We start from the raw sequence: 23,478 nt of genomic DNA on the forward strand, positions 1-23,478 counted from the left end.
CAGGAGAACATTGGAGAATCAAGAGCCAAGAGGTAGCAAAACAATGGATGAGGGTTTCCAGTAACAAATGAGCTGAGACAGGGAAGGGGCTGCAGGATGTTATGGGGCTGGAAGTAGGTGTTCTTGATGATGGCACGGATGTGAAGATAAGAAGCTTATCTTTTATAAAAAGTATGTTTTCTATCAGGTTATTGCAGTCAACGGGCCTGAAAAGAATTCTTCTCCTTGGTACAACATCTAAGCCAAAGGCAGGTTCGTACATGTCAAAAAAAAAAATAACTGGTATGGCTGTTGAGGGTAATGCAGCTGAAGTGGTGTACATGGATTTTGAAAAGACATTTGATAAAGTGTCACACAACAGGCTTGTCAGTAAGATTACAGTTCATGGAATAAGAGGGAGAGTAGCAGCATGGATACAGTGACTGGAAACAGTCGTGGTGAACTGTTTTTCAGACTGTAGAAAGGTGGAATTCCCCAGGGGTCAATTTTAGGACTCCTACTTTCCCGATGTATATCAATGAACTAGATTTCAGAGTTGAGGGTACAATTTCAAAACTTGGAAGTACTGTGAACTGTGAGGAGGATAGTGATAAACTTAAAGAATGGAATGGGCAAAGGGTAGCTAGATTATTGCAGAGAAGTTGTAAAGCGATTCATTTTGATAGGAAGAACGAGGAAAGGCAATGTAAGATGAAGGGTACAATTCTAAAGGGATGCAGGGGTAGAGGGGCCAAGAGTATATGTGCACAAATCTTTGAAGGTGGTAGGGCAGGCTGAAAAAGTGGTTAATAAAGCATACAGGATCCTGGGCTTTATAAATAGGGGCACAGAGTACAAAAGCAGGGAAGTTACGATAAACCTACATGAAACACTAGTTCAGCCTCAAAGTGAGTACTGTGCCTGCTTCTGGGCACCACGCTATAGAAAGAATATGAAGGCATTAGAGAGGGTGCAGAAAAGATAGACAGGAATAGTTCCAGGGATGAAGAATTTTATTAAGTGTGTAGATTGGAGAATCCGGGGCTGTTCTCCTTGGAGAAGAGACGATTAAGACGAGGTTTGATAGAGGTGTTCAGAATAATGATGGGTCTGGACAGAGTAGATAGAGAAAAACTGTTCCCATTGGTGGAAGGATAGAAAAGCAGGGGAGACCGATTTAAGGTGACTGGCAAAAAAAGCAATGGCGATATGAGTAAAATCTTTTTTTATGCAACAAGTGGTTAAGATCTGCAATGCACAGCTTAAGTGTGTGGTGAAGGCATATTTAACCAAAGCCTTCAGAAGAGAATTGGGTAATTATTTGGAGAGGAAACAATTGCAGGGCTATGGAGTAAAAGTGGGGGAGTGAGACTTGCTGAGTTGCTCTTGCAGAGAGCTGACACAGGCACGATGGGCTGAATAGCCTCTATCTTTGCTATAATCATTCTTTGCATCAGTTGGAGCATGAGGAGATGGTCGCCCAGCTAGAGCTTTCAATTTAAAATGGTAATGTGTAATAGTAGAACTCTACCTGAAGTTTAATCTCAAAAATGTTTTGTATAAGTTTGGCCATCACATTCTCTGGGCTGCTGAAGACTTCACGAACTTCTTTATTTACTCGTTGGCATAACGTAGCTGTATCTTCAAATAAATCATTCCTGAAATATGAACCCTACACAGAAAACATTTTAAATATTACAAATCATGAAATCCAATAGATTAAGATATTACAGTAATATAGTCCAGTTGAAAATACATTTTGCACATAAAAAAATTTTGAACATTTAACAGAAAGAAATGAAACAACCACACAAAAAGATGGATTATGACAGATTACCTCCTGGCACTGTTTTATATATACATCCACACAGTGAGAATATCCCTAAAAGAGAGAAAATAGATACCATATTTCAAAAGGTATAAATGAAAAATACAGATTAAACTGGAAAGCAAATATTCTATAAAAAATATAATTCTTCGTTTCTTGATTGCAATGGGTTCCTATGAAGAATAGTGAATGTCCCTTCATTACCCATTTAAAGAAATCAATTGCAAGCAATACATCCATATTTTCTTAGCAGGGCCAACTGAGTTATACATCACATGCACGTGCACACACGTGCAAAGCCAGCATAGATAAAGAAGCATAAAACAGGAAATGCTGGCAACACTCAGATCAGGCAATAACTGCATTTTTTTCTCTCTCCAAAGATGCTGCTTGACTTGTTAAGTATTTCTAGCATTTTATTTTAATATTTTAGATTTCCAGCATCCACAGTATTTTGCCTTTTATAAATACGAGTAGATGTTGAAGTAGGTAGATGTGAGAAGCTGACAAGAATGAGATAGGTGTGAGAGACTGAAGCAGATAGGAGGTAGAAGAGATTGAAATTAACATGAATGAGACTGAAGTAGAAATGAAAGCGCAAAAGATATAAGATTTAGCAAGTGAAGTAGATGGAACTAAGTAGGCAAGAATTGGAAATCAGTCAGAGGTAAGCAAATAGAATTGAGAGACGAGAGATTAAAATAAATGAGGAATATGAAATAGTTGATATTAAATCTGATGAGATAGATACAAACAAATAGATATGAAATCAACACTGAAAGAGATAGGACAGACTGAAACACATTAATAGAAGGTAATCAAAGGGTCAGAGAGACCCTGGAACAAAAACATAACTTCAGAAGTGAAACATAACAGGAAGAAATTTTAAATTCTTTAGCAAGATGACAGTAGCCGGGGATTGGGTCAGAAACAGCAGGACAAGTACTAGATTGTAAACATTCTGAATGATTACTTCCTCCAAGTATTCACAAAGGAAGTTAAAATATGCTCTTCGTAAATAGAGGTAGCCTTTGCAAAATGAATGATGTGATAGACAAGATAAAAAGTCTCAAAAAAATCTCCAGGGGAGATGGTATTTATCACAGCATGGCAAGAAACTAGGAAGGTGATATAGGAGGTATTGATAATCAACATGAGTGAATCACTGAATACTGGCAAGGTTCCAGTACACTGGAAACAGACCTCCGTTCTCACCTACTAAAGCTGACAAAACAGGCACCAGCAACTACAAACCCATTAGCCTTGTTTCACTTTCTGTAAAATAATAGAAAATCAGGAGCACACTCAAGAACTATCTGTACTATAATAAATGAACAGCATTCAACCTTGGCTCAGAAGGGACGATCCTGCCTGATTAACCTCTTTGACCTCAGAGACATCCAACAGAGACTTGAAAATCCCTCAAACCTGTGGGGATTCAGGAGAATGTAGAAGAAGAATGCAGATTCAGGGCTTGAAAGTGAAGGGAACTTGCAAATGAGGTGACATGAGACACATCTCCAGTGTTGGAGGTCTGAATTGAGAAAAGATCAGATATACTTCAGTTTTCAGTCTTGAAAGAAAGTGTCTCAGAGATGATCTTAGAGGTATAAAGACCAGCTGATGTATACTAAAAGTAAATGTGGAAATTATTTCAAGTAAGATGTGTAAGTAGTATAGTGGTAAAGGATTAACCTAAATATACCTATGGTTTATCAGGAAGAGTGTTCAATACGTGGGCTTAAATCCCAGACACCAAGTGAAAGAGGAAGTAAAACTAACCACAGCTATGAGACACTAAAGTGTTTTCTCTGATTGCTTTTTCATTCAAATTTTTTGCCTTTCTAACTGAAATGATCTAGGTATGGAGGGAAAAAAATCAAAATATTATAAAACATCAAATTATCTTGATTAACTTTACCAACTAAATTGTCTTGTGTGTCTTTTAATGCCTTCATTAAAGTTTTAACTTGGTCTCAACTCTTCCTAAATGTCTAGGCTTAACTTGATATTTTTGCCTGTGACATTCCAAACTGCACTAAAGAGCAAACTAATACAACTTGAGTGATCACAATTGATGAGACTCTAAACAATGAAATGGGGGGAAGAGTAAGAAGAGAGAGATGTCATGGATGTGCATAATATGTGAAGACTTGAACTGTATCAATTGCAGACTCAAGTGTTATTACAGGTTTCAATTAAGATATTCCAACAGCTACAAAATAGCCTTGAGTTAGCCAAATAAAATGGAGCTTTTGGACTTAGTTTAATTCCAATATATTGTGCAAAATTCTTTAATAATTTCAATTTTCTGTTTCCATAGATTAACTCATAAGACCAAGCTTTAGTAGTACATATAGTTAGACAATCAGTTAAACTTAAAATTAATACCTTAAAATGGAGTAAAACCGATGCAACTTCATGCATCCTGGAAATTTCACCTCTCTTCTGCGCATTTGTAAATTCCTGAATCAACTGGCATTCCAAGTCATGATATTTACCTAGAAAGGTCATAAATCATCATTTACTTTGTTTGGTACTTGGGGTCTGAAAATCATTTTATTAAATTATTGAGTAACAAACTCCCAGGTTTTAGATAGGAAAATTTTATATATTTTTAAGATAGCAATAGTATTGCACTTATCAAAATGCAAAACTTCCAATCATAATACAGCACAAAGATTTGTAAACTAATCTGTTTTATGACTATTGGATATAATTCAACTTCTCATCAATCTATTGTAGTATTTTACCACAAAAAGTAAACTTCTAGTCTCTACAAAGTTTCAAGGCACACAGGGAGAACATCCAAACTGTATTTTTAAATATGCCAATTTGGGAGGGTTTCCTTACAAGTGACAGAACATAAATATAGTTACAAGAACTCACTGGCAATTTTTGACTTCACTTCTGCAAACCTAGAAGGAATAAAAGAAGAGCCATTAACTTGAGAAATACCCCATAAGAGATCATCTACTACTATCCTTTAATGTTTATTGAATATTCAAAAAAGTGACAACTTTCAACAAACGTCTGATGAACCCTTGAGATATTTTTAGGTATTCATAAATTTAAATTAAAAAGTGCAAGACTCAGATTATAAATTAACTTTTGGATCCATAACAGATCTCCTTATCCTTAATCAACACTTTTGAAACAAAGACTCTTGATCTTACTGGTTAAGCATTTCAGTTTCAATATATCATTGCACTGAACCTTGAAAACCATTTACATGAAACAGGAAACAGAAAACTTAACTGCTGCACATGGTTACTTTGTTAACATGGCTTATGTTTTTAAATCCTATTTTAATAAGTAATCACTTGTGAATTTCATTCAAATATCTACCAATTAAGCGTTATATAATGAAATACTATTTTGAATGGTTTGTTCACCTGTCAAAGGGCAGTTCTTGAGCAATGAGGTGCAGCTTCTGAATTATATCAGCTGCCTCCTTAATCTGAAGAAAAAAATATGTAACATTCAACAATGAAGTAAAATATACTTTATTTATCCTTAGCTTCAAAAAAATCAAGAGTTCTATTAGGTTCTAAATATAAAACTGGCTCACTAAATTTAAGGATCCATTAGTTTGTACTTCAAAAGGGATATGGTTAGTGAAGAAAACAATCTATGATTATTTTCTCCAATGCGTAATTCAGAGGTTCAAAATAAAACCAAAAGCTTGAAACAGAGCTAAAAACAATCTGCACACAAATAATGAAGGATATTAATGCTTTTCCACTGCAACCTCACTAGGTCCAATTGTCCATTAGAGGGGTTCACAAGCTGAGCACCATAAAAATGTACACTGTTTATAAAAGGGTTGAAGGCTAATGGCATTGAGTCAACCATCAGTACTGTGTATTATTCTTAATTCTTGTGCAGAAACAAGTACAACAGTATTTCAATTTATTTTATGACTTCAAGTACTGGTTTTTCTGTTTGTGAATTAGGAGTCATGTACACTTCATTTCATCATACATCACCGTTCCTTCACTGATGCTAGATCAAAATCCTGGAACTCCCTCCCAAATAGCACTGTAGGTGTACCTACACCACATGGGGCTGCAACAGTCCAAGGCAGCAATTCACTACCACCTTCTCAAGGACTATGAGGGATGTGCAATAAATACTGGCCTAGCAGGCAATGCACACATCTCATGAATTAATAAAAATAAAAAATCAATATACCGTGCCACATCTTCATGATGCTCAGCTTCCTTCTAACTATAAGCTTTGAGTAAATGGAAACAATGAATATTCCAGGGAAGGATTAAGTATAAACAATCCCAAAAGTGATGTTCATTGAAAAATAAATTACAACGGTAATTACATTATAGCAGTGTCTACACTTCAAAAGTACTTCACTGGCTGCAAAGCACTATTGGGACATCCTGTGAAAGGTGCTACAGAAATGCAAGCTTTTCATTCTATAACCCAAAGTGCAGCAAAACTCATAATAGCACTGTGTTGGGGTAAGATTTACATTCGGATGAAATTGCTTAAATTTGTGATAATAATGCAACCTCATTAAGTCTTAATTGCTCTATTTCCACTATGAAATGATGCTAATTAGACTTTAGCATGCTAAGATCAGTGAAAAATGTATCACCTTAAGCTAGCTCATATTACTACTAAAGGATACTGGAATTATATTAAAATACCAATCAATGTCCCATGATATTGCACTTAGTGTGTTAAGACCAAGTCCAGTATTCAGGTCATGCAGGTTAGAAAGTGGATAGTTAACTTGACCAGCGTGAAGTAGGAGTGTGATGGGGAGACAGGAGGAGGTGGGTGGGAGGTTGGGGCAGAAGATAGACACGGTCACACAGAGGGAACAACATAAGATAGTGGTGACAGTGGGACACTAGGCTAGGGCTCTTTTCTTCAGTGGTATGGGGAATGTGAAGATAAGGAAAAATAATGGTGTGGGAAGAAAGGTTTAGAAGAAAGGAAGAAATAGGGTTAGGTGGTATTGGATTACAACCTATTTCTTTGTCAATGTGAGGAGAATGGTGCATCTGACATCTCTGTTCACATCAGTGATGATGGTGGTGGCAATAGTCAGGGAGAGGGGGTAGCATGATGTCCACTCAAGTATGCATACAATATTTGGTGGGGGGTAATGGGAAGGAAAGTGGGTGCAGTTTCTCAGTTGTGGGATGGAGCTTCTTCATTGAAAGAGGGTGGACGATTATTTCCACTCTATGTTTTGTGGGTGGAGGCGATTGAGCATTCTGAGATCTCTGCAGTGAGGACAGTCGAACTCCAGCTCAGTTTGGGGGGTTGGGGAATTTTTTCTATGATGGGTATAGGCAGGACTGGTTGAGATACAATCTACGCTCACGAAGGGATGCATTGTTTCAGCAGCAGCAGTGAAGCAATCATCTCTTTTCAGGCAAGGGAATGCAGATCCATAACTGTTTGGTGGGTGGAGATGGTGGGGCAGAGCTTTCTCATTTAAAGAAAACAAAAGTGAATAACTGCACCATGTGAGTTGGAGGTGAAGGGGGGGGTTGCAAGGAATTCTGTGGCAGGTTCGGGGTGAAACTCAAACAGCTCGCTTTATTTATTCAGTTAGACTATTTAATGCTGTTGAACCATGGATGGGTAGGTACAACTCTACATTTGGTTTCCCCATATTTTTTAACGTTATGTTCTTCTTTGCCATGGGTGGTCAGTGATTCCCCAAGCAAAGTTATTAATCTTCCAACTGTTATTTCTATTTTATCTATTGCCAAGTGCTTCCTTCTCCACCAACCTTCCTTAATGAATGACAGAGAATGGTTCTTGTGGTTTCATTTGGTTATTTCTTTTGATACAACAGCAGCTGTTTTGCTTTGACTTTCATGACTCTATGAAAATTGATCGAGAGGCATGTGGGTGGATGAGGAGTGCTGCAAACTTTGGGATATGCGGTACTAAACTTCATTAAGCGTGTCAGCAAGGGGATGGAGCAAGCGGTAGACACGTTAGGTGCTTCTCTACTATTGTCATTTAGCCACATAATGTATATACATATACACAAACACAGTATGATTTTATTGGCTAGTAGTTGTGAATTGAAGAGGGTTAAAATAAAGTACCATAAAATTTAACTATTGCTGAAGTACATTATAAATTTAGCCTTCCAAAATTTTTAACTTATCTTAATGCCAATTTATTCCTCATTTATGCTGCTGATACATTTTTAATAAAATTCTTCAGCCACACAACCAAATTCAATTAAAAATAACAAATGTTGGGCGAGGGGGTGGTGGAATCTCACTTCTTTATCCATGTGAGTATGATTAAGCCAAGAGCCAAAATTCTTAGCTTCATTAGCAAAATTGGAAAATAAAATGAAAAAAATACCAACAAATGCTTTATCAGCACTCTGCAGGTTACCATTTTTAATTTACATTTCTGAACAATGAAACTGTTAGACTCTTTGAAAAGTTTAAACTCTCGGTGGTTTGAAGTCTGACCGTGCTAAGTCATGGTAGCAGCTTGTAATTAGAGAAGCACTGCTTACTGCTTTGAACCATTTTTATCCTGCTGACAGCACTTACCTTTTCTGGATTTGTAAAAACGTCAGACTTCAGCTCTCCATCCAGAAACTCATTAAAGTATTTCATCAGTTTCTGTGCCTCTACAGCCCGTTGCCTTGGTGTATTTACTCCCTCCAGTTGGTCTCCAAGGTGACAAACCTTCGTTGCTACGTAGCTGATATGTTCATCCAGCTCCTGGAAATGCTGGAAAGCAATCTATAAGCATAGAAGTGAAGCATCAAAATTAATGTTACTACTGCAAACATACATTATCCAAATATCTCACTTTAATAGAAGAAACACTAATTATTGATATTTCAGGTTCAATGGTCATGAAGAATGAAATGACTTTTAGAAAAAAGCATAAACAAGAACTCAGTTTTTCTCTTTAAAAATATAAATCAATCAATCCTACTATCCTTTGACCAAGTCATATTGGGCTGCAGATTTCACCACAGCTTCAGTTAATGCTCTATTAGTTAATAGTTCCATGTTTCAAAGAATGAAATCAGTCCTCATCCTAATTTTAACCATATCACCTACTCCAAAAATGTTACTCAGGAGGTTGATTTCAAATTGGTCATCTTTGCCTACAAATCCAAACATAGCCAAATGCTACTTATTCCTATTGCTGCAACCTTCACAACTTCACCATCCACTCTTCCAATTCTGGTCTCTGTGTGTTGCAAACCATCCCACCATTGGCATAGCCTTCAGCTGTTGCACCTCTCAAATTTGGAATTCTAAGCGTCATCTTGGTTCAGTTGGTAGCACTCTTGTCTGAGTTAGAAGACCATGAATCTTTGCTCTGCTCTAGGACTTGAGTACATAACCTCGACTAGTGTTTCCAAGCAGGGAGTACTGCATTGTTAGAAGTATATTCATACGAGAGGTTTGATCAAGATCCCATTTTCCTGGTCAGGATGGCAGCCAAGATTCTGTCCCACACTCAGAGCAGTGAGTTCCTCTTTAACCTGACTCACTATCACCAAAAACAGATTAATGAATCATCTATTTAATTTTCTGTTCATGAAACATTGTGCGCAAAATTGGCTGGTGCAACCTTTCACACAATAATAGTGACTACACTTTAATACAATTCATTGAATGTCAAGCACTAAGGGACATCCTGAAGACATAGTAAATGCAAGTTTCCTTACTTTGCACCATCTCTCTGTACTGATAAAAGTCTCAAAACCTTACTCTTCAACCAGCCTGTCACCTTCTTACGAACATACAAATTAGAAGCAAGAGGAGTAGGCCACTCGGCCCCTCGAGCCTGCTCCACCATAGCTGATCTGATTGCAACTTTAACTCCACATCCCATCTACCTCTAATAGCTTTTCACCCCTTTGCTTAATAAGAATCTATCTAGCACTTCCTTTAAAAATTTTCAAAGACTCTGCTTCCACCGCCTTTTGAGGAAGAGATTCCAAAGACTCACCACCCTCAGAAAAAAATTATCCTCCTCTCTGCTCTAAATGGGCGACTCCTTATTTTTAAAGTTGTGACCCCTAGTTCTAGATTCTCCCACATCCACCCTGCCAAGATCCTTCAGGATCTTATATGTTTCTAGTCGCCTCTTACTCTTCTAAACTCCAGAGGATAGAAGCCTAGCCTGCCCAACCTTTCCTCATGAGGCAACCTGCCCATTCCAGGTATTAGTCTAGTAAACCTTCTATGAAATGCTTCCAACGCATTTACATCCTTCCTTAAATAAGGAGACCAATACTGTACACAATACTCCAGATGTGGTCTCCCCAATGACCTGTATAACTAAAGCATAATCTCTCTACTTTTGCATTCAATTCCCCTTGCAATAAACAATAACATTCTATTAGCTTTCCTAATTACTTGCTGTATCTGCATACTAACCTTTTGTGATTCATGCGCTAGGACACTGTCATGAAGCTATTAATGTACATAACATTATTGGAAATTGTTTTTTATAAATAGTGGTTTAATCTGTGGGTGTGTCTTAATTGGATTAAAGCTGGCTAGTCTGGGTGCTTTGATGTATACTAGTTCTGAGATGTAAGAGAGGTAGAGTGCATTTGCATTTTGTTGAATAAAGCATTCAAGAAGAGGAGTGAATTCTGGTGCCTAGCTAGCAGAGACCAAGCAATATGTTTATATTACTAATAAAATTGGTACTATGAAAGGGGTTGTATTGTTAGAAGAGGTGGAGTTCAAAGTGGTTGGTGATTCAATGAGAATTTAATGAGCTGTGTTGGGTATAACAGAGCAGTTTGTGTGTGCAGTGCAGAGACAACGTAAGATCTAAGTAGCTGTAAGCCTTCAACTGTCGCCACAGGAACCAAAGTGAAAGGAACCTCATTTTGAATTTGTACGGTGAAAATGCTTTGCCTGGTGTCTGCTGTAAGTCTATAGGTTGCTGTTGCCTTAGTGGAGGTTAGTTTGGGAATTTGTTCAAAAGTTATAATAGTAGTAATTTGTAGCCATGTGAATATATTTAACTTGTGTAAATTAATAAATGTCTCATGTACTTTGATGTAAAACCTCTCGAGAACCGATGGTCTAATTCCTGAATTCAGAGCTGCATCTCAAACATACAAAAATAAAAATATAGGTTATGACAGTTGTTTAAAGTTTCCCTCTGAGATTTTTAAATAACTCAGTTTTACCAACTGCTGGGTCATAACAGATACCCAGGTCCCTCTGAATCTGTATTCTGCAATCTCTCATCATTTAGATAATACACTTTTAAAAACATTCTTCCTGCCAAAATGGACAATTTCACATTTTTCCACATTATACTCCATTTGCCAGATCTTTGCCCGCTCACTTAACCTATCCTGTATCCTGAAAAAGAGACATGTCGGAGCTTTCCATCTTGTACTCATCAGGACACTTCGCAAGAATACCAATATAAGGGGAAAATATACTGTATGTGAAGAGAGTGCTGATTGGTTGGCAAGTGGACTCTGATTGGTAGAGGCGTTGCCATGGAAAATGCACCAGTAATGGTTACTGGCAGTTAACTGCCAAGCACTGTTTGAAATTTAAACCAGGAAGCTTTACCCTGATTGGTCAAGCATTGCCCTGAGGAATGAGTCAGCAAATGGCCGTCACTTGCTTTGTTTAGCTGAAACATGGCGCAGTGTGTGTACATGTTCTTTCTGTCTGCAAAGAACAGGGTCCTGTGTATTAATCTACGTAGCTTCCAATACACGCAAAGGTGCCACACTGCGAGTCCCACTGACAATCTTAGATTGGTTGTCAGCGTAATTCTTAGCACACTGAGGATTATTAGCAAATGTTGTCCAATCACGGAATTACATCTAATGTTGGACAGTGTTTTGAATTTTGCAAGCATGGGCTGGTTGAGTACAGTCTGTACCCTGCCTGTTGCAAACAGCAGCTGGGACATGATGTTTGATACGATCTGCCAGTCTTTAGGATGTACGGTTTCAACATGTCTCTTCTTTCAGCAATACTCAAGTTCTGTAATACCAAACAACTATCTATATCCTTTTGTAGCCTCTGTATGTCCTCTTCACAGCTTACCTTCCTACCTATCTTGGTATCATCATCAAAGTTAGCAACCATACCTTCTGTCCCTTCACCCAACTCATTTATATAAATTGTGCCACATCTTGCAAACCAGAAAATGACCCATTTACAATTGTTAGCTAGCCAATCTTCCATCCATGCCAATGTTATCCCCCACACCATGAGCTTTAATTTTCCACAATAACCTTTGATGTGGAATCTTATCAAGTGCCTTCTTAAAATCCAAGTATAGCACATCTGCCGGTTTCCCTTTACCTACAGCACATGTTACTTCCTCAAAGAATCTAACAAATTGGTTAAACATGATTTCCCTTTCACAAAACCATGTTGACTTTGCCTGATTACCCTGAATTTATCCAAGTGCCCTGCTATAACACCTTTAATAATGCCTTCCAACATTTTCCCCATGACAGATGTTGAGTTAAATGGCCTATAGTTTCCTGCTTTCTGTCTCCCTCCCTTCTTGAATAAAGGAGTTACATTTGCTATTTTCCAATCTAATGGAGCCTTACCTGAATCTAGTGAATTTTGGAAAATTAAAACCAACACATCAATTATCTCACTAGCTACTTCTTTTAAGACCTTAAGATGAAATCCATCAGGACCCAGGGACTTGTCAACCCACAGTTCCAACAATTTGCCAAGTGCCACTTCCCTGATGATAGTAATTTTTCGTTCCACCTCTCTTCCAATTCTTGATTTACAGCTATTTCTGGGATGTTACTTGTATCCTCTATAGTGAAGACCAATGCTAAATACTGGTTCAGTTCATCTGCCATCTCCTTATTTACCATTATTAATTCCCCAGACTCACTTTCCAAAGGACCAAAGCTTACTTTGTTAACTCTTTTTTAAATATCTGTAGAAATTCTTACCATGTCTTTATATTTCTAGCTAGCTTTCTCTCATATTCTAATTTTACCTCCTTATTAATCTTTGGTCATTCTTCATTTTTAAAAAAATATTCTGACCAATCTTTTGACCTTCCACCTATCTTTGTGCAATTAGATCCTTTTTCTTTAAGTTTGATACTATCTTTAACTTTTTTAGTTAACCATGGATGGTGGGTCCTCCCTTAGAATTTTTCTTTCTCATTGGATGTACCTATTCTGTGCATTCTGAAATAAACCCTTAAATGTCTGCCACCGCATCTCTATTGTCCTATCCCTTAACTTAAATTGCCAGTTCACTTTAGCCAACGCTGCTTTCATGCCCTCATAATTGCTTGCATTTAAGTTTAAAATACTAGTCTTAGACCCACTCTTCTCTCCTTCAAACTGAATATAAATTCAATCCTATTATGATCACTGCAACCTATGGGTGCCTTCACTATGATGTCATTAGTTAATCCTATCTCATTGCACAATAGTTGTTCAACTATTCTGACTCTGCTCAGTGCCTTTTCTCTTCACCTTGGGCCACTGTCATATAAATGCAAGTAGCTGTACAATACTATCAGTGGTATTTTTTTTTAAAAATTCTTTCTAAATCTAAGACAAGATCAGGGGGAAAAAAAGTGATCAGGTAGATCTTAGACAAAATAAAAACAGGCTTGATGTTCAAATCATACTTTCATACTTACCAAAACATTTCTAAACATCCTTGAATAACATGTTATATAATTAAATTCATAGGTACACTAAACCGTGATTATGAAATAGATGGTCTAGGTACTGCTAGTTTCAATAAATGGTTCCCTATCGTCCTTTTATTATCAATGACCATCAAATATTTTAAGGTCACCCATTCACTCAATACCAGAAAACATCTGCCTACAAATACTGGATAGGAATGGCAGGCATCATATTGATAAGGATTACAGATGATTTAAATGATACATGCAGCAGTTCATGATACACAATTGAAGTCCATTCTATTAAATATTTCCAAGAGTGACGGATATATAATCAGTTCATAAAATTTTCTTCCAGTAATGTCTTAATGCATAAAAGTTTGAATTTTCATCCATGGTCATAAGTAAAGATTTAAAGGAGACAGAACGTAAAGCATTCTATGGAGTGGCTTGCAAAAACAGTAACATTTTTTGTACCTTTTTTTTCAAGAAAAAAAACAATCCACCAAAAAAGTCAACATTTAAGAATGTTTTTTTTTAAAAAAAAACTGAAGACACTGGAAAACTAAACCACTACAGAAAATGTTTTGAAACACTCGCCAGCTATTTCAGCAGCTTTGGAGAATACAAATAAGTTAGTGTTTCAGGTGTGGACCCTTCAGAACTGCAATATGTTACATATGAACAGCACGAAGGAAAGAGGGTAGAAAGGACACAGAATGTATTCTGGGTGGGGGTCTTCAACATCCATCACCAAGAGTGGCTCTGTTGGCCCCAAGCCATCAGAGGCCATTCCTTCAGTAACACCCTTTTCATTCTTCCACCACATCTACAATTTGTTCTCCACTTTAAACCTTCCCAAATAACTACAGCAGGTGCAATACCTGACATTCACCTTGTCCCACATCACTGTCCAGAGGTTCCAAGCACTCCTCTGAGCAAGACAGCAATTTACACATTCTTCCTCCAACCACAATACTTCTTTTGCTGCTCATGGTGCAGTCCCCATTATAATGGAGATACCAAACACAGATTCCGAAACTGCTTTGCTGCACAGCTCTATTTGCAAGTGCGGCTCCGAGTTCAAGAGCGCCAATCTTAACTACTGGATATTTTGCAGCCCTCTAGCCATCAATACTGCCCTTAACTTCAGAACTTAACCATAGCACCATCTTTCTCATCAGCACATGGGTTAGTGGGGGAAGAATGGACAGGACAGGGGTGAAGAGAACTGAGGGACGGGTTAGTGATTGCGGTGGGGTGTAGTTCCTGGGAGCAATATGTTGGGATTAGACAGCCTGCATCCTTCATGTTTTCCTGCTCTGTTCACCTTCCGGACTCCTGGTAGTTGGAGCTTCCTCTGGGCTGCCAGATTTTGATCCTTCATTTATAGCTTCCTTATACTCAGTTTGCCTCGGATATTCACATATTGATGACGCCTGAAAGATCTTTAATTTCCCTCATAATATCTCCCAATCTCTTATTAGAGTATGACCAGCCAGTTAATTATCTCCTGCTTTTCATTTAGCATCACACAGGTGTACGTGCATATGATTTCTCCTTCCCCTTAAAATGTTGTTCATCTATAAGGTGTTCCAATTCTGACAAAGGCCCACACCTGAAACTTATGTTCTTTTCACTTATACTGACTGACTAAATGTTTACAGCATTTTGTTTTTAAGATTTTTTTTCCTGTTTTTGAATATAAAATGAAGATCATCTGTAATTAAAGTTTCAGCATAGTACAATCCAAAAACATTACTGCAGACTTCAAGGACTTCAACACATTCACATTTTCAGTCACAATTGCATTCATTTCATTTCCATAGGCAATCCAGGAATTAAGAGTTGGTATGGAATAAACTAAATTGAAATATAACCTAACAGCCTGAGTTTTGCAGTCAGCGGTGAAGCAACAGCACTCACTGCTGACCTTTAAGAAAGATGCTCACAAATATGGGGTGAACTCTGCGACAAGGATTTCACCTTTCTCAGCATTAATTTGAATCTCGCACCAAGCCAAGGGGAGCTCCAGACATCCAGCAGTGATGTCATCAAACAGAGCAGGCAGTAATCACATTGAGGTATTCTCAGACAGCAAACCAGGAAGTAAAATGCACCCTTCAATTATATACATTTCACAGAGAGTGAAATGAACAATTGGGGCATACATATTTTTAAAAGCTTAATGTTTCAAATTCTAACATGAAAATATACAATCATCAGAATGAAGAAAGTTAGCATCACACACTGCTAGCATTAATATTGTTTTCCAGGGCCAGAAAGGCTCTTCAGCAGAAGTTATTACTTGGTACAGTGTTAAACTCTTCAGGGGTTTTTAACGTGATATTATGGTGTCAAAGTGGAAGTTGTCAGGTGAATGATTTCTAACTGATTGCAGTCTTCAAGGACTTCAACACACCCTCTCAAAAAGTATAGAATTACTGACAGCAAATTGTGTGGAATTCTACATTTGACTGCACGTGTCGACTCCAGAGTTGCTGTGGTTACAGAGGAGCAATGATGGCGAATGCTGACACTTTTGTTAGTACAACTGGAAAATCCATTATTTTCATGAAGTTGAAAAAACATTTGCCTAGCATCATCTGAACAAAAACAAAACTTATCTTGAAAAAGTGGGGTTCCACTTTTCAAGATTTTCAAGTATGCAAGATCAGGTGGCCTTCAAATGACCAAGCTGTGCCTAAACCATCTTAAGATATCAAACAACTTTCTTCCCCTGATAAGTAATGTGGTTTGAAATGCACTGGGCAAAATAGATAATTGTTGAACATTTCTCTGGCTCAACCACAGCTCAGTAAGAACCTACATTGTCATTATCTCTTCAATAAATATTAATTTGCATTCTAGTTTAACCTTCCAATACTCTTAGTTATATTTGCAGCATTGAACACCAATTGAAAAACACCAATTGAGAAACCCCAATTCAAACTATCTTCATTGCTATAAACATTCCCCTTCTCAACCCACTTCTCTACTTGCATTGTTTTTCCTACCTCTGCTCATATGAATATTCAACATTCAAAAATAAAAATAGAAAATGTTGGAAACATTCAGCACGTCAGGCAACATCATTGAGAACTGCTGAGTTGACATTTCAGGTGTGGACCCTTCAAAAAAAACTGGAACCACTCACACTGCTCCACACTGACAACAGACAATTGAGGTGAAAAGATTTTTGATTTCTCAAGGAATCACAAGGTATGGGCAGTGAGCAGGAAAGTGAAGTTGAGGCAGAAGATCAGCCATGATCATAGGAAGTGGTGGAACAGGCTCGAGGGGCCATATGATTTACTCCTGCTCCCATATCTTCTGTTGTTAACCAAATAGAAAAAACAGGTGGAACTCAGTGGTAACTATCATTTCCTATCAGCCTTAGCATAAAATTACATGCAGGCCACAGCACAGAAACAAGTCATTTGGCCAAACTGGTCTATGCTGGCATTAGTGCTACATACAAGCCACCTCCTCTTCATCCAACTCTACCAACAGTGTCTTTCACTTCTTCCCTTTCTAAAGTTACACATATTTCAGTTATAAAACAAATTCAATTGAAAAGTACAACAAATTGCAAGAAAGTACAACTCATACAACTGTTAAATGATAAGATTTCTCAAATGCACCAAAAAGTGTCAAGACAGTCAATTTTAACCATCATCTGAGTTTTGGAAGCCTTAATATCAATCCAATTTAACAGCATTTTGTAAATCTGCAAAGAAATAAAGGGATCTTGAATGCAATAGGCATTTTTGCATTAATCTTATGCTAAGCAGCAGGCATCTGGAATCCTTGGTTTGAACCTCCATCAAAATTCCATGCTTGTATTTTCAAATAAAGTTCATGTTCTGTTGCCATGAAACAATTCAATTGAAAGTGCAAGATAATTTTGGTCAAAACTGGTCAGAAATCAAACTTGAAAAATGCTAATTAGCAAAACTATCCAGAAATGACAAGGAATACAATTCAATGCATTATGGCTTACATTTTTCAAATTCCTGAAGAAATGAGAGTACAGCATTGATTGTTGCTCAGGACCACTGTACAGTTTTCTTTAGATTAATATATTTGCATGCTACAGGGCCCATCCTACTGGCTAGCTGTTTCAATGTGGTTTAGTGGGCTAAATCTGGGTAGATTACCCTGACCCAAGGCGATTTATCATTAATTTAAACTGCAATTCCAATACTTAATCCTCAAAATGCACATAACCTTAAAACCAGACCTGCCCACTCTCAACATTATTCATCGTTTTTGAGTGCACAATATGTCCTTAAGTTTAACCAACCTGCATTAAAAATATTTTTTTAAAAACATAAACAGCTCCATAAACTTCATTTAGAGTTTATTCCCAATAAAAATTCATTGGAAAGTATGGATAAACAGAGGTATCTAGGAGTTCTAATACATAATTCTTTGAAACTACAGGTAGATAATGCCATCAAAAAGACAAAAAGCATTTTTAATTGGGGAACAGTGCAAAAAGGCAAGAATTTGTACAAGCAATGGTTAGGGCACAGTTTGAGTACTGTGTACAGTTTTGAGAACTCCATTCGAAACAACAGTAAAATTATCGAGAGTGTACATTTACCAGGATGATACCAAAAAATTTGTTATAAGGAGAAATGAGATACTGGGGCCATTTCCACAAGTGTAAAGTCATCTAAGAAGGGTTTCAATAGAGATTTTTAAAATTATGGGTTTTGATAGAGCAAATAGGAAAAGATGATTTCCTCTGGTTGAGGATTCAGTGGAAAGGGATCAATTAAAATTGTCATTAAAAAACGAGGAGAGATTAGCAGAAATTTCTTGGCACAGGAGAGTTACTGGAGCATGGATTGCTTTGCTGCAGGGAGTAGTTGAAGCAGATACTCTTGCGCTTATTAAGGGAAAAATAGATAAACAAAACAGAGGAATATAGAGGGCTAGCGAGAACAGGAATTTAAATATGGATTGCTCAACAAAGTACTGACACATACATGATGAGTCAAGTAGCCTTGCTAACTTAACTTCCATGGAGATAAGAGTCACAGTCAGCATAATTGAAGGTCCAATACAACAGGAGCACCAAACTTAAGTCATAGACCTTTCACACGTATACTAGCCAGTGTCTCAATTCCCTCAACATTTTCCGTGAACTAAAGTGTATTCAATTTCAGTGAAAATGCTCATATCCAAAAATCCCTCGTGAAGGAATCAATATTTTTTGCCTTGTTTTTGTAAGTTAGCATCTGTGGGGGTGACATTTGGTTGACCAGAGATTGCAACATTTAAGGTGCATAATGTATTCAGCTTGGATATATTAGACACTGCCTAAGAACAGGGGCTGAACCCTGTTGAGAGATATTAACATGTCACACCAATCAATTCAAGGGGCAGACTGAATAGCAGCCTGCAGGGAGCAAGCGAAGAGGAGAGTAGGCTCCTTGCAGCTTAAGTACTGCCATTAACTCCATACTGTTGAGGGAGCTAAGGTTCAGAAAAGCCGGGGGGACAGTGATAGGATAGCTGACAGCTGGGGCAAAAGAAATCCTGAATAGTGGGGTTCTGCTCAGAGCAGCTAGAGAGTTGGAATCATGCTATCAGCTACATGCTGGGTGCAACCTTATGAATCCAGTGGGATGCAGTCTCAGGAGAAGAGACTGAATAACTGGGGGCAAGCAGTTGTTGGGACAGTCTGAGTTGAAGCTGCTGTGAAGGGAAATCAAAAGCTAGATTCTCAAAAGAGAAGAGCTGAAATCCTTTGTGAGGAAGGCAGACTTTGAAGAATATTTGTGACTCGCTGATGTCTGGGTGGATTGCTGAGGAAATTCGTGGAATTTGACTTTGTTGCGTCTGCCATTCGATGTGCAGTTTGTGGTGTCTGACCACAGTTTGCTAATTCATATTTACCTCTTGTTGATTCTAGATGCTGAGTATAAGATGGATAGTGTTGATTGTTTGCTTCATTGATTTTTGTACAGTAAAATTTCTTCTATTTGTTTAAAACTGTGGAACGTTGTGGCTCTATTCTCTAAGTAATTAGAATTTCAAATTTTGTCTACTTAAACAAAAAAAATTACTGGTCCATAATTGGATCATAATAAAATTTGGGGTTCTCGTCTGGGGTCGATCCAAAATTTGGGGGTTTAGTCTGGGATCATAATACCCCATTTCTTTTACTCCAGTCTAGCTAGAAAGGACTTTGCAGTCAACTATGACATAACAATTGGTATATCACTGTATAATAAAATTGTCACAAAAGATGGTATCGTGGGAGATGACTTTCATGTTAATACACCAAAAGAGAGACTTGGCAAATCCATAAGGTAAGGAGCCCAAAATTATGGCACAGATTGACAAATGGAACACTGATTACAGCAATATTGTCACTGTGGAATAATGCTCAATGTTTACTTCCTCACCGTTATAATGATGGTTCTCTCACCAAATGCCACAGGACAAGTCTGGCAGCTATGTCCTTCAGGACCTTCGGTGATACACACTGAAGTCCCCCATCCTGAGTGCATTGTGCCCATGCTACCCTCTATGGTCCTTATAAATGCACACTGGCACCAAGCATACCTAAAAATGAAGTGCCAACCTCCTGAAGCTACAACACAGGACTACATGCATGGTAAACAGCAGATTACTCAGTGTTAAGCAATCCCACAACCAACCAATCTGCCAGATCCAATTGTGCATGGAGGTGGACAATTAAAAAACTGGCGGAGTCTTCATAAACATTCTCACCCTCAATGATGACAAGAGCCCAGCACGTCACTGCAAAAGACAATACTGAAGGATTTACAACCATTTTCAGCCAGAAGTGCCCAGTGGAAACTTGTCCTGAGGCCCTCACCATCACAGAGGCAAGTCAATTCACTTCACTCCTCTTGATACAAAGAAATGCTGAGCACACTTCATATAGTGAATGCTATGGGCCCTGACAACATTCTGATTGTGATACTGAAGACTTGTACTCCAGAACTAGCCGGGCCCCTAGCCAAGTTGTTCCAGTACAGTGACAACACACTTATTTACCCAAAAAAGTGGAATTTGTCCAACTATGCCCTGACCACAAAGAGCTGGACAAATCCCATCTGACCAATTAGCACCATCCCAAGAGTCTATTCTCAATCATCCATGATGATAGGTGTTGTTGGTAGTGCTATCAAGCAGCATTTAGTCACTAATAACCTGCTCACAAATTGCTCAGCCTGGGTTTCACCAGGTCAACACAGCTACAAGCCTCATTACAGCCCTGGCCCAAACATGGACAAAAGAGCTGAACTCAACGAGATGAGGTGGTTGATTGCCTTTGACTTCAAGGCAGCATCTGACCAACTGTGGCATCAAGCAGCCCTATTAACGTTGAAGTCAATCAGGGGTAAAACTCTACTGGTTGGAATTATACCTAGCACAAAGGAATGGTAGTAGTTCTCAGAGGTCAATCAGCTCTGCACCAGGACATTGCTGCAAAAGGTTCTCAGGCCGCAGTAACAACGCCCAACTGTCTTCAGCTGTTCCATCAATTTTTCCCTCCATAAGGTCAAAAGCTGGGGTGTTCTGTAAGATTATCATGGGTTAAGTTACAATAATTGTTTTACTGATTCACTTGCTGATATGCTGTTCCAAGAATAGGAGCTTGTTTTTGATAATGTAGTAATGTTATAAAAGGTACAATAACTCAGGTAATTTTAGAAATGCAGTCGTTTGAGTAATTCAATATGCAAATTGCATGTTTGAACAAACTTCTCTGTTCCAATAGGCTGGTAGTCTTAGGAAAGTGCTTAAGAGTAACTGAAACTTTTGAGCCACATCAGCAATTGCTACTGTCTGTGAAAAATCGAAGCACTATGCTATTAAAATTAACAATGGGCGACTGTTGATCAAGACCAAAGAAGACAGGAAAACAGGACAGCTGCAAGACATTGGACGGGGTCAGGAAATGCCTATGTACAACTGAACTCAAGATGTGTAGACTTGCCGGGTAAGCGGGAAACCAGAGTTTAAGCTGATGTGGACAAAAATGGTTGGAATTATTAAATCAGATGACCAGCACTGTGAAGAATAAAGAGGGCTGTGAATGGCCAAATATCAAAGGCAAGGAGAAGGCAGCTGGCTTGTGAAGGTGACGTAAATGTTGGCTGGAGCCAAGCTAAAGAACAAGGCAATTCATGCTACCTTTTCTAGTATCTGACAGGTGATAATGATCTGATTGAAACTTTAAATTATGGTTTAAACACTAATGTGTTAATGTGCGGCAGTAATGGAAATTTATCTATCATTGGTGTCAGGTCCGAATCTCTTGCAATTCTAACAGTTCGCTAATATTCAGTGTTCAATTCCATTTACAACTCCTCAGATGCTAAAGCAGTCCATGCCCACATCTAGCAAGGCCTTGGCAACATTCAGGCTTGGACTGATAAGTGACAAATAACAGGCATGCTATTCCACACAAGTGCCAGGCAACAACCATCTCCAACAGGACAAAGTCTAACCACCTCCCCTTGATATTCAACAGCATCACTATCACAAAATCAAGGTGTGCTTTCGCAGGAGAGCAGGTAGGTGATTGGCTGGTGAGTATCCACTGGGTTTGCTTGATTGTCTTTGAAATTGGTCATTTATTTATAATTGTAAGGTTTTATTAGCATCAGTACGGTTTATAAATAGTAGGAAGTTTATCTTGAGTAGTAGAGTTTGTTAATTATAAGTAAATTCAGAAATATAATTTAATTAATTAACGCATAATAGAAGAGCACAAGAGGAGCTGGGAGTTCAAAAAGAGCGTGAGAGGAGCCAAGAGTTCAAAAGGAGCTAGCTGTGGCACTGGTGTTGGGTCTGAGTGGACCAGCCAGACTTGGAGAAAATTAAGTGTGAAGTCATAGGGAACTAGAGAGGTGTCCAGGAGATAAAAGAGCAGGAGAGGGAGAGAGCAGCGGTACTTCATAAAGAGATGTGAGAGGGAGAGGAGACGATGATTGGTGAGTGACATAAGAACGTATGAAATAGGGGTAGGCCATTCAGCCCCTCACGCCTGCCTCGCCATTCAATAAGATCATGGCTGATCTGCCCCAGGCCTCAACTCCTCTTTCATGCAAGCTCCTCATAGCCCCCAATTCCCTGACATTTCAAAAATCTATCTACCTCCTCTTTAAATACTTTCAGTGACCTAGCCTCCACAACTCTGAGGTAGAGAATTCCAGACATTCGCTACCCTTTGAGAGAAGAAATTCCTTCGCATCTCAGTTTTAAACGAGTGACCCCTTATTCTGTAACTACGTCCCCTAGTTCGAGATTCCCCCACTAGTGGAAACATCTTCTCAACATCTACCCTGTCAAGCCCCCTCAGAATTCTGTATGTTTCAATAAGATCATCCTTCATTCTTCTAAACTCTAATGAATAAAGGCCTAACCTGTTTAGCCATTCTTGATAAGTCAACCCCTTCATCTCAGGAATCAGCCTAATGAATCCCTTTTGAAGTGCCTCTAGGTAAGTAAACACTTTATATAAAGTTTAAGGTATGCCAGTGCAGCTTGGCCACGTGGAACGTGCATCTTGCGGAATGTGGGAAGTCGTGCAGGCACAAAGTGCCCTCGATAACTACAGCTGCAGGAAGTGTCATCAGCTGCAGAAAAATGAGCTCTGGGTTGCAGAACATGAGCGGTGGCTGGAGTCACTGTGGCGCATCCGCAAGGCTGAGGATTACGTGGATAGCACGTTCAGAGAGGTGGTCACATCACAGCTAAGCAGCACACGGGCAGAGACGGAATGGGTGACCGCTAGAGTATCTTAGAGGAACAGGCAGGTAGCCTCAGGGGATTGCTGCACTCTCACGCTTTCTAACCACTTTTCCATTTTGGATAGTGGTGAGTGAGGTGGTTCCTCAGAGGGCTGTAGCAAGGGGCAAGTTCTTGGCACCACGGGCAGCTCAGCTGCACAGGAGGGAAGGAGGAAGAATGGAAGTGTTATAGTGGTAGGGGATTCCATAGTTAGAAGAGCAGACAGGCGTTTTTGCGGCCAT

The 23,478-nt window shown here is 38.6% G+C and overlaps 1 protein-coding gene across 1 annotated transcript in view; it reads right to left on the reverse strand.

The window, feature by feature from the left end:
• Positions 1-23,478, reverse strand: part of exoc5 (exocyst complex component 5) — an 85,464-nt gene that overhangs the window by 33,612 nt on the left and 28,374 nt on the right. Inside the window, exons 4-9 of the mRNA XM_078562691.1 lie at positions 8,365-8,559; positions 5,203-5,267; positions 4,697-4,725; positions 4,199-4,308; positions 1,817-1,861; positions 1,511-1,651 (exon numbers count right to left, since the gene is read on the reverse strand). Coding sequence (XP_078418817.1) covers positions 1,511-1,651; positions 1,817-1,861; positions 4,199-4,308; positions 4,697-4,725; positions 5,203-5,267; positions 8,365-8,559 — 585 coding nt within the window. The remainder of the gene's footprint in view (positions 1-1,510; positions 1,652-1,816; positions 1,862-4,198; positions 4,309-4,696; positions 4,726-5,202; positions 5,268-8,364; positions 8,560-23,478) is intronic.

Source organism: Cetorhinus maximus, chromosome 18 (assembly GCF_964194155.1).
Source record: "Cetorhinus maximus chromosome 18, sCetMax3.hap1.1, whole genome shotgun sequence".
NCBI lineage: Eukaryota > Metazoa > Chordata > Chondrichthyes > Lamniformes > Cetorhinidae > Cetorhinus > Cetorhinus maximus.